At 43.6% G+C, this 13,805-nt stretch overlaps 1 protein-coding gene across 2 annotated transcripts; it reads right to left on the bottom strand.

The window, feature by feature from the left end:
* Positions 1-1,887: 1,887 nt before the first annotated feature.
* Positions 1,888-6,274, bottom strand: PMAIP1 (phorbol-12-myristate-13-acetate-induced protein 1). Of its 2 annotated transcripts, none has more exons than XM_054461402.2 (2): positions 5,946-6,251; positions 1,888-3,549 (listed from the first exon to the last, which is right to left on the bottom strand). In XM_054461402.2, exons 1-2 carry the CDS (start codon positions 6,001-6,003, stop codon positions 3,443-3,445), a joined length of 165 nt encoding a protein of 54 aa, XP_054317377.1. In that variant the 5' UTR covers positions 6,004-6,251; the 3' UTR covers positions 1,888-3,442. The 2 variants fall into 2 exon arrangements, with proteins under 2 accessions (XP_054317377.1, XP_063509848.1); XM_063653778.1 differs by lacking the exon at positions 1,888-3,549 and adding an exon at positions 5,611-5,752 and having other exon boundaries at positions 5,936-6,274.
* Positions 6,275-13,805: the final 7,531 nt, after the last annotated feature.

Genomic DNA, 13,805 nt, shown 5'->3' with positions numbered 1-13,805 from the left:
ACAGAAATTTGGGGGGGGGGTCTTTTAAAATCCCACCCCCTGCTTCTTTTTGCAAACCCTTAACTTTCCTCTTACAGTGTCTGAAATGAGCTCAGGAGTGGGGGCCAACAGACTTGGAACTATGGTGGGAAACCTTCTTCAGACTCCTTTGCCATCCCATTTTATGATTCAAACTTCAGGGGACCTTAAAGATGATCTAAGTCTCAATTTCAGAGATTAACTGTGGCTCAGAGAGGTTGTCTTGCCCAAGATCACGCAGCTCATTCATGATTTTGCCTTGAAAGTCCAGCTTCAAGATCCTAAAGTGGGATATTCCTTGTACCACAGCACTTCCAGTCACTATTCCATTTTTAAGGTGTTGGTTCTCTTCCTGATGGATCGTCCCCTTTGACGATTGACAATGAGATTTACAGGATTTTTGACCCTTTAGGTGGTTTCTGCTCCGTGATTGAGGAGAGGAAGTGAGGCAGGGAGGAGTTTGTAGAGTTATTGCAATGGATTCCAAAACCCAAATCACAGCACACAGTTCTTTAAACTGAAGAACAACTTATTCACGGATAGATACATTTTCTTTTATAATATAAATGCAAATTTAAAAGCTAGCAGTTTTTGTCAGTCAACAGATATAATTAGAATTGCCTGAACATCTTGGACATTTTTTAACATTAAACTATGGTTCTCAAAAAAATATATAGCTCTAATACCTGAAGATTGTGAATCTGTGCCTAAGCCTTTATGTGTTACTCTTTGTATAAAAGAAGAGCCTGAGGTACACTTCTTTTCCTTATTTGTTTTCTAGTGGTGGCGAGAACTAATAAGGTGCACTTTTAGCAAAACAATTCTGGCTAAGCGAACAGGCTTAGAGACAGGAGTTACTCTTCCAGTGATTCTCAAATCAAATCATGCAGTTTGTCCCCACCTTTTCTGAAGCCAAGCTCCCACCTCCACCCCACTTTCCCAGACAAAAGCCTTTCCCTCCAGGCATTGTTATGTATCTTGTCCATAACCATGCATCCTTCAGCTCTCTGGTTCTTCTTTTCCTCTAGTAACTCCTCCTTCTTCCCTCACATTTCCCATTTTAGGAAGGCAATTTACATTCTAAAGTGTCAGCTGACTCTTTCCCTTGGCAGAGGTGGGGTGAAGATGTGGCTTCCAGATTGAAGCTAAAAACTAGGGGTATCTTTTAGTTCTCACACTCAAACAGGAAGGCCATTGAGTTACACCTACTTTTGCACATGACTAACCTCAGATGAAGCAATCTTTGCTACTCTACGGCTGGAAGCAGAGGAAGAAGTGTGAGGTCGACAGAAAGGAAACCGCACTGCAGCTCCTCTTGCCAGACAGACCCAGGAGCAGTCAAGGATACCATCTCACAAAACACCTCTAATTAGATCATGAATCTCTATAGGCTGTAATCCCAGCACTTTGGGAGGCCGAGGCGGGCAGATGACTTGAGGCCAGGAGTTCAAGACCAGCCTGGCCAACATGGTGAAATCCCCGTCTCTACTAAAAACACAAAAATTACCCAGGCTTTAGCACGAGAATCACTTAGACCCAGGAGGCAGAGGTTGCAGTGAGCCAAAATTGTGCCAATGCACTCCAGCCTGGGCGACAGAGCAAGACTCTGTCTCAGGAAAAAAAAAAAAAGGACCTATGTCGGGCATTCATTTCCTATTTTTCACTATTTCCCCTCCCAATTAAAGTGTAAGTCCCTTGACAGCAGAAATCATGCAAACTCCCCTTATTTTCTACTCCAGCTACTGGGAAGAGACAGCGTAGTCAGAAGGTCTGAGGATGTCTGCTGATGGAAATCAGTTAAAATACTTTGGCTTGATAATGAACACTTAGTAGTTTACAAGATGAAGACAAAATTAACACACAGAAAAGAACAGTGAAAACTTTTAATAGTTTACTGCTACAGTATCACCTTTTATATGTGTACATATGTTTAAATACAAGTTAGACCATAAATACCAGATGGTAAGATATCTGCCTTTAGGCTGAAAAAAAAAAAAAAAAAAAAACTCTCTACCACTAAATAAACAATCTTAAGTAATACTGAAGAAAACAGATGTGAGGTAATTTTCCATCTAAAGTGACTACAACCTACATTAAGACATTTTAACTAAAAATTCAAGTAGTTATAAGACTCTTGTAACTCAAAAATGTAACTTTAATACACATTTTCAAACTAAAGAAAAATACTTTAATTATAAATAGGCAAAATAAATAAAATTATTTCTGCTGAAATAAAATCAAGACATTATTTATTTGAGGACTGTATATAGCCCAGATAAAAAAATGAAACTTACGTGAGACCCTACTAAGAAGCTATATAATACTCTAATACAAATTATCTATACAGATACCCATATAAGTATATAAGTACGTGTAGACATATATATTCACCAATGCATATATGGAACTTTCATTCTAGATGAGAACTAACTGTTCCTTTTTTTTAAGAGAAGTATATTCCAATTATGAAAATATTCTTAATTTACATTACGAGATCACTTTTTGTAGGATGCACACTAACTAATGTGACAAGGAGCATTTTCCAAATCTTTAGAAACATTCACTTCTTATCAAGTTACTTCTGAATATTTGTTTTACTAAGTTTCAAAAACATCAATTAGAAACCAACCTCTTTTTTCTTTTTATTATCCCCGGTTATACAAAATCCCCATGTTCTTTTATTATATTGAATGTTCAGTCTACTGATTTACTGGCCCCAAGTAACCCTCCTATACATCTATCCAATTTTTTCAAAGTTATTTTCCAGTTTTCCATAGTTTCTAGTAATGCCCAACAGGAACACATTGAATGAAAGATCATCTGAACAGAAGCAATACAATTTGAGTCAAAAGAAACAAATGATTTTACGCTGTGTAGTGACCGAAGAAATCAACATTGACTATAACATTTCAGTGTTCTCAGAATGAATTTTTTCATTATAACAAGGTAATATGTACAAACCGAATCATATACATTGTGCTGAGTTGGCACTGAAAAGCAAAACACCAAAAACAGCAACAACAACAAAGCACTGAACTGTTTCTCCCCAGCCGCCCAGTCTAATCATGGGTCATCTCCCTTCACAGTAGGCCAGCAGTAATCTTCGGCAAAAACACTAGAACAATTCTCTAAGTAAAAAAGAAATGTGCCAATAATTACTTCCTTATTTTCAAGGGTCTTCCATTCTTGCTTTAAAATAAACAAAGTGGTTTTATAATGTTCTCTCATCCCAAAGAATGATAATCTGGGAAATCTTGAACAGAAATTCACTTTGATGTATTCCATCTTCCGTTTCCAAGGGCACCCATGAATGCGCCTTCACATTCCTCCCAATGACAATGCAGTCTTTCTTCAAATTGATGAAATGTGCACCACCTGAGAAAACTCTTTTGAAGGAGTCCCCTCATGCAAGTTTTTGATGCAGTCAGGTTCCTGAGCAGAAGAGTTTGGATATCAGATTCAGAAGTTTCTGCCGGAAGTTCAGTTTGTCTCCAAATCTCCTGAGTTGAGTAGCACACTCGACTTCCAGCTCTGAGAAGGAAAGCAAAACATGGACATGAACATTGATGATATTACAAACTGTAACAGCAAGACCTAATACGCCCACACTAGTGACAAATTGAGTATCCCAGGAAGCATTTCTCTTAACTTTGGCTTTATGTGCACCTGTTTTCCAAATGTGACACACACACACACTTACACACATTGTGACTCACCGAAAGCAATCGTTAAGAATAAAGACATTTACTTTGAGTTTTTTAAAAACGCATCCTGGATGAGGCAAGTGTTACCTTACTTTCAAATATGTCAAATACTACAAAGAGTAGCATTATCATTCTTTGGGATGTGAGAACATTATAAAACCACTTTGTTTATTTTAAAAGCAATGCTACAAAGAGTAGCATAAGTTACCAGCCTTAGATGATGTCATCTTTTTCTCTTTCATTTAAGGTTGGCTGGGAAACAGAAGTCAAGTTCCGTGTGGCTTTCAAGCAGGATTTGATTTTCAAATGGCAATAATTTACAGCTTAGGTTATACTCTCATTATACAGGCAAATCTAGAGGCATTCTTTTTCTCATTAAAAAACTCTGATATTTTCTCATAAAAGACTCATAAACTCTTATTCTAAAATTAAGTCCACATTCTCTAAAATAACTTAAACATTTCTATTTTAGTGTAAACCCACTTCTTCCTATAACCCCATTATGTACCAATCCATTGCCTTTATGGAAATGAGAGGAGCAGAAAATAAGCAGTTTAATTCACATGTTTACTACTTTTTGGAATTGAGTTATTCTAACTAAATATTAAGAAAAATAATGCTTATAATATGATTTCCAAGTACACTTTTTTTCAGTAAGTGCAGTTCATACTACACTGACTATAATATCGTATCTATACTGACTATAATTTCAATTTTCTTGAATATTTCAAAGAGCAGCTTGAGGTCTTTCGGGTACACTTCATGATTACAAACATTAAAAATCATGATCACAAATTAAAATCTGGTCTATTTTATAAACTGACCCTGAAAATACCGTATTTAGGCTCAAAATAAATCAAAGCTGTCAATATATAGTAAAGCAAAATCTTAAACCTATATTTCAACCAATTTCTCTCTACAAGAGGTGAGTGAAATCTTTCCTAACTCCTGCACCAAGAGACCTAATAAATCTCTTAAGATGTTATTCTTTATGGCCCACAGGATCAAACATGTTGGGAAGTATTTACATAGACACGTTGTCTACAGAGATTGAGATATATTAGTATACAGTTCTAAAAGAAAAACCAAATACCATTCAGCATCCGACACTGGAAGCCCTGAATTCTAAGTGGAAAAGTTATCCCTTTCAACAAAAATGTAGAAAACAAGGCAGAAAATACTTCCCGGTCATTTCCTTAATTTTTAAAAAATTGCAGTTACACACCTATAAATGTATTAGTATCAATCAAATCACGTTTAAGAGGGACTTTGTGCTGCTTCCTGTTCTTGGGAATTAAGTCGGACCAGAAAGTGCTATGCACAGGTAAGATCCTTCAGAAAGAAACAAGGTCAGAATCCTAAGACATCACAAAAGGTAGACAAAGCTTTTTCCATCCTACACAAGCGCCAGAGACAGCAGCCTGTTACCAACTTAGGCATGGTCACACTTGCAAGGCACCACTTCCTTCGCACGCCCCAGGAGCTCTATAAAATGAAAGTAACTTAAAAGGTGGGGGGGCGTATAATCGTCTGATGCAACAGCAGTATGGCCCACGCAGATTTCGGGCTCTGGGCAGTGACTGGGTTCTCTGTTTAGATTTAGAAAAAGGATGGGGCCGGGGCGCTGGCCTGAAAAGTTACGATGGAATTGTATGTACTCGGGGTGGGGAGTGCGAATGAATGAATGAAAAAAAGGAGCGGACTAACTCCTATTCTCCTATCCCCACCTCCCACAATATCGATTATTTAAATGTTACAAGATTTTCTACGCTCCTGAACACAGGGCCCTTGTGGGGCCGTCTCTGGAAGCGCTGGGAGTCCAGGCGGTCCCCTGGGCTCTCTCCTGCCCCTTCTGCCGCGACAATGACTTTCTCCTAGAGGCAGCCGCCTACATTTGCACTTGTTCCTCGTGGCCCCGGGGCAGGGCAAGTGGCGAGGAGGAAAGGAGCTTTTTGCCCCTGGTGAAACGCAGCTGCATCCCAATCCCAAATCCGGCTTGGTCCCTCGCCGTACCCGCCGTACCTGCCGTCCTGTGGAAAACCCCCGAAGAACTTTCTGTAGGCGCCCCTAAGGCTCGCGCCAGGGCACAGACCTGGCTCGACCTTGAGCCCCCGTGCAGTCTGTGCTTGAGCCCCGACGAGGTGAGCCCGCCCCAGCCGAGACCTCTACCCCAGCCCCGACCCCGCCCGGCCTGGGTCTTCGCTGGCCCCAGCGGGTCGGTACCTGCCGGAGCCCGCGCGGGGCTCGGTTGAGCGTTCTTGCGCGCCTTCTTTCCAGGCATCTCTGCCAGTGCCACCGCCCACTCAGCTACAGAGCCCGGGAACCTCAGCCTCCAACTGGAGCACCTCGGACATCTGCAGGACGCGAGCTGAACACGAACAGTCCCGCAGGCAGGGGTGCCGGGATCGGGTGTCCGGACGCGCGGAGGTGCCAACTACACTCGGTGAGTGCCCGGGAAACTCTGAGGTCCCCGCGCCACTCTGAGGTCCCCGCGCCAGAGACCACGCTTTTGTCCAGTGAGAACTTCCCTGGTGACGTAGGGAAACTAGACGCCCGGCCCGCCCCTGTCCCCGCCCTGTCCCCGCCCCTCAGACGGCGTTAGGGGAGCGGACGAGGGACCCAGGCGGGCGGGGAAGTCCCCTGCTGAGCGCGACCTGCCCGGACACGCTGCCGACCCGCGGCGGCGCCGACCCGCTGCAGGGGGCGCAGAGCACTCGGCCCCGAAATTACTTCCTTACAAAACGGGGTGGGAGGAGAAGGGGGTCGGCTTTGACCATCTGCAAACGCTGGACGTCGTCAGCGGCAGTGGTGGCGGGAGCTGGGAGTGGCGAGAGCTGGGAGTGGCGGGAGGGGAAGGGTTTAACCAGGAGGAAAGTTGTGGGTGGGGAGAGACCAGAGGCCTTGGCAATTAGAGACTTGTGTAAACAAGCCCGGAAAAGAGATTGGAAAAGGAAACTTTTCGAACTTGAAGAGTATGGGCAGTAACAGGGAAGGGAAATGAGAAGAACCTTAATCACCGCAGAGGAGATGCCAGAGGCCCTGTGAGAAAGCTCCGGGTCCCAGGAAGTCACTGCAAACAGAAGCCCTGGTGCCAGCCAGAAAGAACATCGTCTTTGAGTTGCGAAGGGATTTGTGTATCCTTCCAGATAGGTCGATATCGCCCATTCTGGATGTTTAGCAAAAACGAGTGGATCGTTATTATATGGAAAACGTTCAAATCTTTTGTGGGAGGGATGAGCTACCTGGGAACGTGAAATTATTTGCACAATGTTTGGCGAGGCCATGAGTAATTCTACTATTATGAAGAGGAGTAATTAGAAGTGGTTAACGGTTACTGAGAGCCGCTTCATGCTAAGGGCTTTGGCGTGCATTTTCTCATTCCGTCCTCAGAACAACCGTTGCTACTTTACAGGTGCAGAAACTGAGGTTTGTAGAAAATTGCCCAAGTTCACTTAGGCAGAGAGCACTGCCCTGATCCCGACCCAGGCGGGCCCACAGAGAGCCAGAGGTCTTACCCACTGTAGCCTTCCCAGCAATCGGTTTCTTAGAAAATGTGTGTTTTCGCCGAACGCGGTGGCTCACGCCTGTAATGCCAGCTCTTTGGGAGGCCGAGGCGGGTAGTTCTTTTGAGACTAGGAGTTCGAGACCAGCCTTGCCAATATGGTGAAACCCCGTCTCTACTGAAATACAAAAGATTAGCCGGCCTTGGTGGTGCACGCCTGTCGTCCCAGTTGCTTGGGCGGCTGAGGCACGAGAATCGCTTGAACCTGGGAGGCGGAGGTTGCAGTGAGTCAAGATCGCGCCACTGCATTCCAGCCTGGGCGACAGAATAAGACTATGTCTCAAAAAAGAAAAAGAAAAAAAAAAGCGTGTTTTCATATTAGCTGTGCTGTTTAATGAAAAGATTGCAAATTCGTTCATGGGCTCCCTGGAAGTGCTTAGTTTGGTTTACAGTACTGGCCTTCAAAATGTATTGTAAAAATTTGAATTGATTACCAACATTTTAAACATTGAGGGATTGCGTGAAAAACCCAGATTCCAGCATCTCTTGGAAAACCAGAAGCTCTGACAACCTGGGATCCATTTTCCAAAAGTGCAAAATAGGCTTGAAGTGTGGTCGAAGCCACACCCTTTAGAGGAAGCTGGGGTGCTCTTGTTCACCACACTTCCCGCTGTTTGCTTTTCCCATTTACATTATCTGGCCTCAGTAGGCATTTGAGGTTGTTTATTTATCTTAAATCATTCAGTCAACACAAACCAGCAAATATTTATTTATGGCTTGGTCCTGCTGAAGGTATGGACAACAATATAAGCATGGAACAAAACTGCTCTTGAGTTTAAACAACATAGTTTCGAGGCTGATGTTGGCTGTTTTTGAGTGGGGTATATACAAACGAGTAAGAGTGGACAGAATTTAGGAATCATCACAAGACGCAGGAAGCACAGAGGAGATGCTGCCTTGAAATCTATTATCCCCAAGTGGTAATTCAAAACCACTCCAGGCTCATTTTGACTTGCTTAATACATAAGGAACACCGTTAACTTTTTGGTTGCATAAATTATCAAATTTCTGTCGTTCATATACTCACCCTGAAATGCAGAGAATATACTCAACAACCACCAAAAAAAAAAAAAAAAGTGAATCATAACATTGTTTACCTACAAAAGGTATGTTAATCCCATCCTCTAACATTTTCATTAGAAAAGAATTGGTCACGTGACCCATACTGGATACAAACCTTAGGCAACTCTGTTTTTCAGGGAATTGTAAATTCAGCTTGCAAGGAGGAAAAGAGCAGAAAGAAGTCGGGGGAGGTGGGTTTTGGACATGGGTCAAATTCAGCTGGTTTATAGAGGACTTTTAAAGATTTAGGATTTGAGATGGTCCATAAACTCTTTGGCAGATCTAACATTCTCTAAAGATAATTGGCCGGGCATGGTGGCTCACGCCTGTAATCTCAGCACTGTGGAAGTTGGAGGCAGGGGGATCGCTTGAGTCCAGGAGTTGATGACCAACCTGGGGAACATGGTGAAATCCCGTCTCTGCAGATAATACAAGTACAAGCTGTAGTGTCAGCTACTCGGGAGGCTGAGGCGGGAGGATTGCTTGAGCCGAGGAGGAGGAGGTTGCAGTGAGCTATGATCGAGCCACTCCACTCTAGCCTGAGCAACAAAGGGAGAACTATGTCTCAAAAAAAAAAAAAAAAAAAAAAAAGAGCTAGAAGCAGAGTGAATAGCTTCTTTTAACTGTATATCCTCTGGAAAAGAGAGGTATCATTTAATGTTGGGCTTGCAACAAATATAAACATGGAGATATTTGACCAAACGAAATAATTAATAAAAATGTATCATGAAGCGTTAGAATTCCCTGCTATTTTTTTTTTAAGTAGGACTGGTGAAAATGACATTCTAAAAAACTATTAGATAATCCTTTCTTGTGAAACAAGTTCAAAAATGACAGTGCGCATCTGATCATTTCGATGTCAGTGTTTAAAAAAAAGAAAAATGTATATGTATGTATATATATATATATATGAACCACAATGACAAAACAAGATAAGCATGATTAGTAATAGAATAGTCATTCATATATTTCTTGCAGAAAATAGGATTTGACAGTTAAACAAGAGGACATGAGATATAAATGAGGCATATTTAGAGTCAGCCTGGGATAAAATATACAGGCTGTAGATCTGATTGTGTTTGTTCTAATAAAAGTGTTTGTTGTTGTTGTTGTTTTCCTGTATAGTATGTTTGTTAACAGGAAATTAGCCAGAGTATTTGATGGATTATATCTCTCACGCCTGTAATCCCAGCGCTTTGGGAAGCCGAGGCAGGCAGATCACTTGAGGTCAGGAGTCTGCCAGCCTGGCCAATGTGGCGAAACCCCATCTCTACTAAAAATACAAAAATTAGCCGGGTGTGGTGGTGCATGCCTGTAATCCTGTAATCCCAGCTACTCAGGAGGCTGGGCTGAGACAGGAGAATCACTTGAACCCAGGCGGAGGTTGCAGTGAGCCGAGATGGCGCCACTGCACTCCAGCCTGGGCAACAGAGTGAGACTCTGTCTCAAAAAAAAAAAAAAAAAAAAAAAAATCTTTTTAGACAGACACTGGGGCCAGGCACAGTGTGGCTCACGCTTGTAATCCCAGCACTTTGGGAGGCCGAGGTGGGTGGATCACCTGAGGTCAGGAGTTTGAGACCAGCCTGACCAACATGGTGAAAACCCATCTCTACTAAAAATACAAAATTAGCTGGGTGTGGTGGCACATGCCTGTAATCCCAGCTACTCAGGAGGCTGAGGCAGGAGAACTGTTTGAGCACGGGAGGTGGAGGTTGCAGTGAGCTGAGATTATACCATTGCACTCCAACCTAGGCAACAAGAGCAAAACTCCATCTCAAAAAAAAAAAACAGGCCGGGCGCGGTGGCTCACGTCTGTAATCCCAGCACTTTCAGAGGCCGAGGTGGGTGGATCATGAGGTCAGGAGATCAAGACCATCTCGGCTAATACGGTGAAACCCCGTCTCTACTAAAAATACAAAAAATTAGCCAGGCGTGGCGGCGGGCTCCTGTAGTCCCAGCTACTCGGGAGGCTGAGGCAGGAGAATGGTGTGAACCCGGGAGGCGGAGCTTGCAGTGACCTGAGATCGCGCCACTGCACTCCAGCCTGGGCGACAGAGCGAGACTCCGTCTCAAAAAAAAACAAAAAAACAAAAAGACAGACACTGAGCTAGGCCAAGGGAAGGCAATTCTCTCTGCCCCTATGCAATCTTTGGTGGAGAGACCAGTAACTCAGAAATTTCATGTGCATAAGAATCACTTGAGTATCTTCTTAAAATGTGCATCTGATTCTGGAGCTCTGCTTGGACCTGAGATTCTGCATCTTTCATGAACTGTGGCGATGTTGCTGCTTCTGCTCTGTGGAAAACTTTGAGTAGCAAGGCCAGAGGGTGATATAGAGAGTAACCCAGCAGGTGCAATAAGATGTGTGTCAGTCCTGAGCCAGGGAAATTAGAGCAGATTACAGGGCTGCCTGGGAGAGCAATCGGTAGGAAAGGGCATCGACACAGGGACCTGAGGCTCGAATAGAAGTCGGCCAAGCAATCACGCCAACCAAAGGGAAGAAGGACATTCTCGGCAGAGACTGACAGCAGTGTGAGGCCAGGAGTGGCGAGAAGTGATGGGGAGAAAAGCCACTGGAGGAGTTTGGATATTATCATGGGGGCAATAGGGAATTACAGAAGGTTTTTAGCAGGTAGTTGATGTAATAAAACTCCAGAAAGTCACTCTGACTGCAGTGTGAATAGATTAACCAAGCTAAGACCCAAGACGGTGTGATTTGTAAAAATATTATGGTAATTCTAGTATAAAACGGCAGTGTCAGCAAAGACAGTCACTGTTTCAACCTATCTTATTAAAACTCCCATATTTCCTGACTAGGGTAGCACCACATTGTAGTAGAACATGTCTTGATTTTTTGTTTCAGCATCATTGTAATTGACATTTTATCCTATGCTAGCTTCCTAGGGCTGCTGTAACAAAGTACCACACTCTGGGTGGTTTAAAACAATAGAAATGTATTCTCTCAGGCCAGGAACGCTGGCTCATGCCTATAATCACAGCACTTTGGGAGGCCAAGGTGGGCAGATCACTTAAAATCAGGAGTTCAAGACCAGCCTGACCAACATGGTGAAACCCCGTCTCTACTAAAAATACAAAAATTAGCCGGGCGGTGGTGCACGCCTGTAGTCCCAGCTACTTGGGAGGCTGAGGTAGGAGAATCACTTGAACCCAGGAGGCAGAGGTTGCAGTGAGCCGAGATCAGGTCGCAGTGAGCCAAGATCACGCCACTGCACTCCTGATGTCCAAAATCAAGGTGCCTTCAGGGCGTGCTCTTTCTGAGGCCTCCAGGGGAGAATCCTTCCCTCCCTCTCCTAGCTTCTGGTGGGTGCCTACAGTCCTAGCATTTCTTTTCTTCTTTTCTTTTCTTTCTTTCTTTTTTTTAGATGGAGTCTCGCTCTGTTGCCCAGGCTGGAGTGCAGTGGCATGATCTTGGCTCACTGCAGTCTCCGCCTCCTGGGTTCAAGCGATTCTCCTGCCTCAGCCTCCTGAGTAGCTGGGATTACAGGTACCTGCCACCACACCTGGCTAATTCTTATATTTTTAGTAGAGGTGGGGTTTCGCCATGTTGGCCAGGCTGGTCTCGAACTCCTGACCTCAGGTAAACCCCCCTACCTTGGCTTCCCAAAGTGGTGGGATTACAGGCCTGAGCCGCCGCGTCCGGCCTGCATTCCTTAACTTGTAGGTGTGTCACTGCACTCTCTGCCGGTCTTCACATGAGCTTCTCCCCTGTGTGCCTGTGTCCAAATTTCCCTCTTATAAAAACATTAGTCCTCTAGGACTAGAGTTCACCGCAAATTAGTAAAACCTCATTTTAACTTGATTACATATGTAAAGACCCTATTTCCAAAGAACTCACATTTATAATTTGTTGGGGGGGTGTCTAGGACTTCAACATATCTTCTTTGGGGGATGCAATTTAAGCCATAACATCTCCTTGTATCAACTGCCTTTTAAAAAAACTTCTATATATACATTTTTTCTTTTTTTTTCTTCAGTTATTTTTACATTTACATCATCCTAGGTATTTTCATTTCCCATGCTGTTGGCACATACATTTTTCATCCTTTTTACAATTTGGGCCGGGTATGGTGGCTCATGCGTGTAATCCTAGCACTTTGGGAGGCCAAGATGGGCAGATCACCGGAGGCCAGGAGTTCGAGACCAGCCTGGCCAATATGGTAAAACCCCATCTTTACTAAAAACACAAAAATTAGCTGAGCATGGTGGTGCACACCTGTCATCCCAGCTACTCGGGAGGCTGAGGCAGGAGATTCGCTCGAACCTGGGAGGCAGAGGTTGCAGTGAGCCGAGATTGTGCCACTGCACTCCAGCCTGGCGACAGAACGAGACTCCAGCTCAAAAAACAAACAAACAAACAAACAAAACCAAATTGCACATTTTGCAAATCATAAGGCCCTTAGTATACTTGACAATGAATTTGAAGCAGCCTGAAATACTCAAGCGCAGTATAGACAAGATAAGGAGTAAGAGGACTTCTGAGGGAATAGGCTTAGAACCTCTGTCAGCCAAGAAAGTATGTGTCCGACATATTCTTAGTTGGAAGTTATGGTGTGACTCCACCCTCCGCCCATACCTGGGCTTCCCACTCACAGGGCCGAGCAAGTTTTCAATAAGTTCCCTGAAGGAGCTTGAAAGTAAATTTAATTTCTATTAGTGCAACATGTAAATACATTATAAAATGTGGGAAACAGAGAAAGAAACTTTTTAATCTCTTTTCATCTCAGCACCTTAACACAACCATTATGAGGATTTAGAGACGGGGTGTAATGGCTAGTGCCTGAAATCCCAGAGTTTTGGGAGGCCTGTGAGGCATGATCACTTGAGGCCAGCAGTTTGAGACCAACCTGTCTGGGCAAAATAGCAAGACCCTGACTGCGGTTTTAAATGTATTGTTTAAGAAACATTTAATACAATGTTTCTTAACATTTAAAAAAAAAAAAAAAGAATTTCAGCCAGGCACAGTGGCTCATGCCTGTAATCCCAGCACTTTGGGAAGCCGAGGTGGGAGGATTTCTTGAGCCCAGGAGTTTGAGACTAGCCTGGGGAACATGGCAAAACCCCCTTCTTTATCAAAAATACAAAAATTAGCTGAGTGTGATGGTGCATGCCTGTGGTCCAGCTACTGGGGAGGCTGAGGTGGAAGAATCACCTAAACCTGGGGAGGTTGAGGCTGCAGTGAGCCATGATTGTGCTACCGCGCTCTAGCCTGGGCGACAGAGTGAGACTCTGTCTCAAAACCAGATAGAAAAGAAAGGATTTCGGTATATACTTCTGGTCTTATCTTCAATGAGTGTTTCTAAAAATCATAATTGCATGCAGTGCATGTAAGACTCTGTATTCTGTTTCTCACTTACATTATATCAAATGTTATTTGCTGGTCTTCATGTGTACCATTTTTCTTGCTTCCTAATAGTGTGATCAAGTAGACAGCTCACAGC

Source organism: Pongo pygmaeus, chromosome 17, assembly GCF_028885625.2.
Source record: "Pongo pygmaeus isolate AG05252 chromosome 17, NHGRI_mPonPyg2-v2.0_pri, whole genome shotgun sequence".
Classification (NCBI taxonomy): domain Eukaryota; kingdom Metazoa; phylum Chordata; class Mammalia; order Primates; family Hominidae; genus Pongo; species Pongo pygmaeus.
The sequence above is the reverse complement of the archived record's forward strand: the minus strand, read 5'-3'. Positions and strand labels throughout refer to the sequence as shown.

Bases quoted from the DNA above. Each gene is read 5' to 3' on its own strand.
- PMAIP1 (XM_063653778.1), bottom strand. From the start codon at position 6,003: ATGCCTGGAAAGAAGGCGCGCAAGAACGCTCAACCGAGCCCCGCGCGG. The intron at 5,753-5,935 runs GCTGGGGCCAGC...GGTTTTCCACAG, and splicing joins GCTCCGGCAGGTACCGACCC to GACGGCAGGTACGGCGGGTA.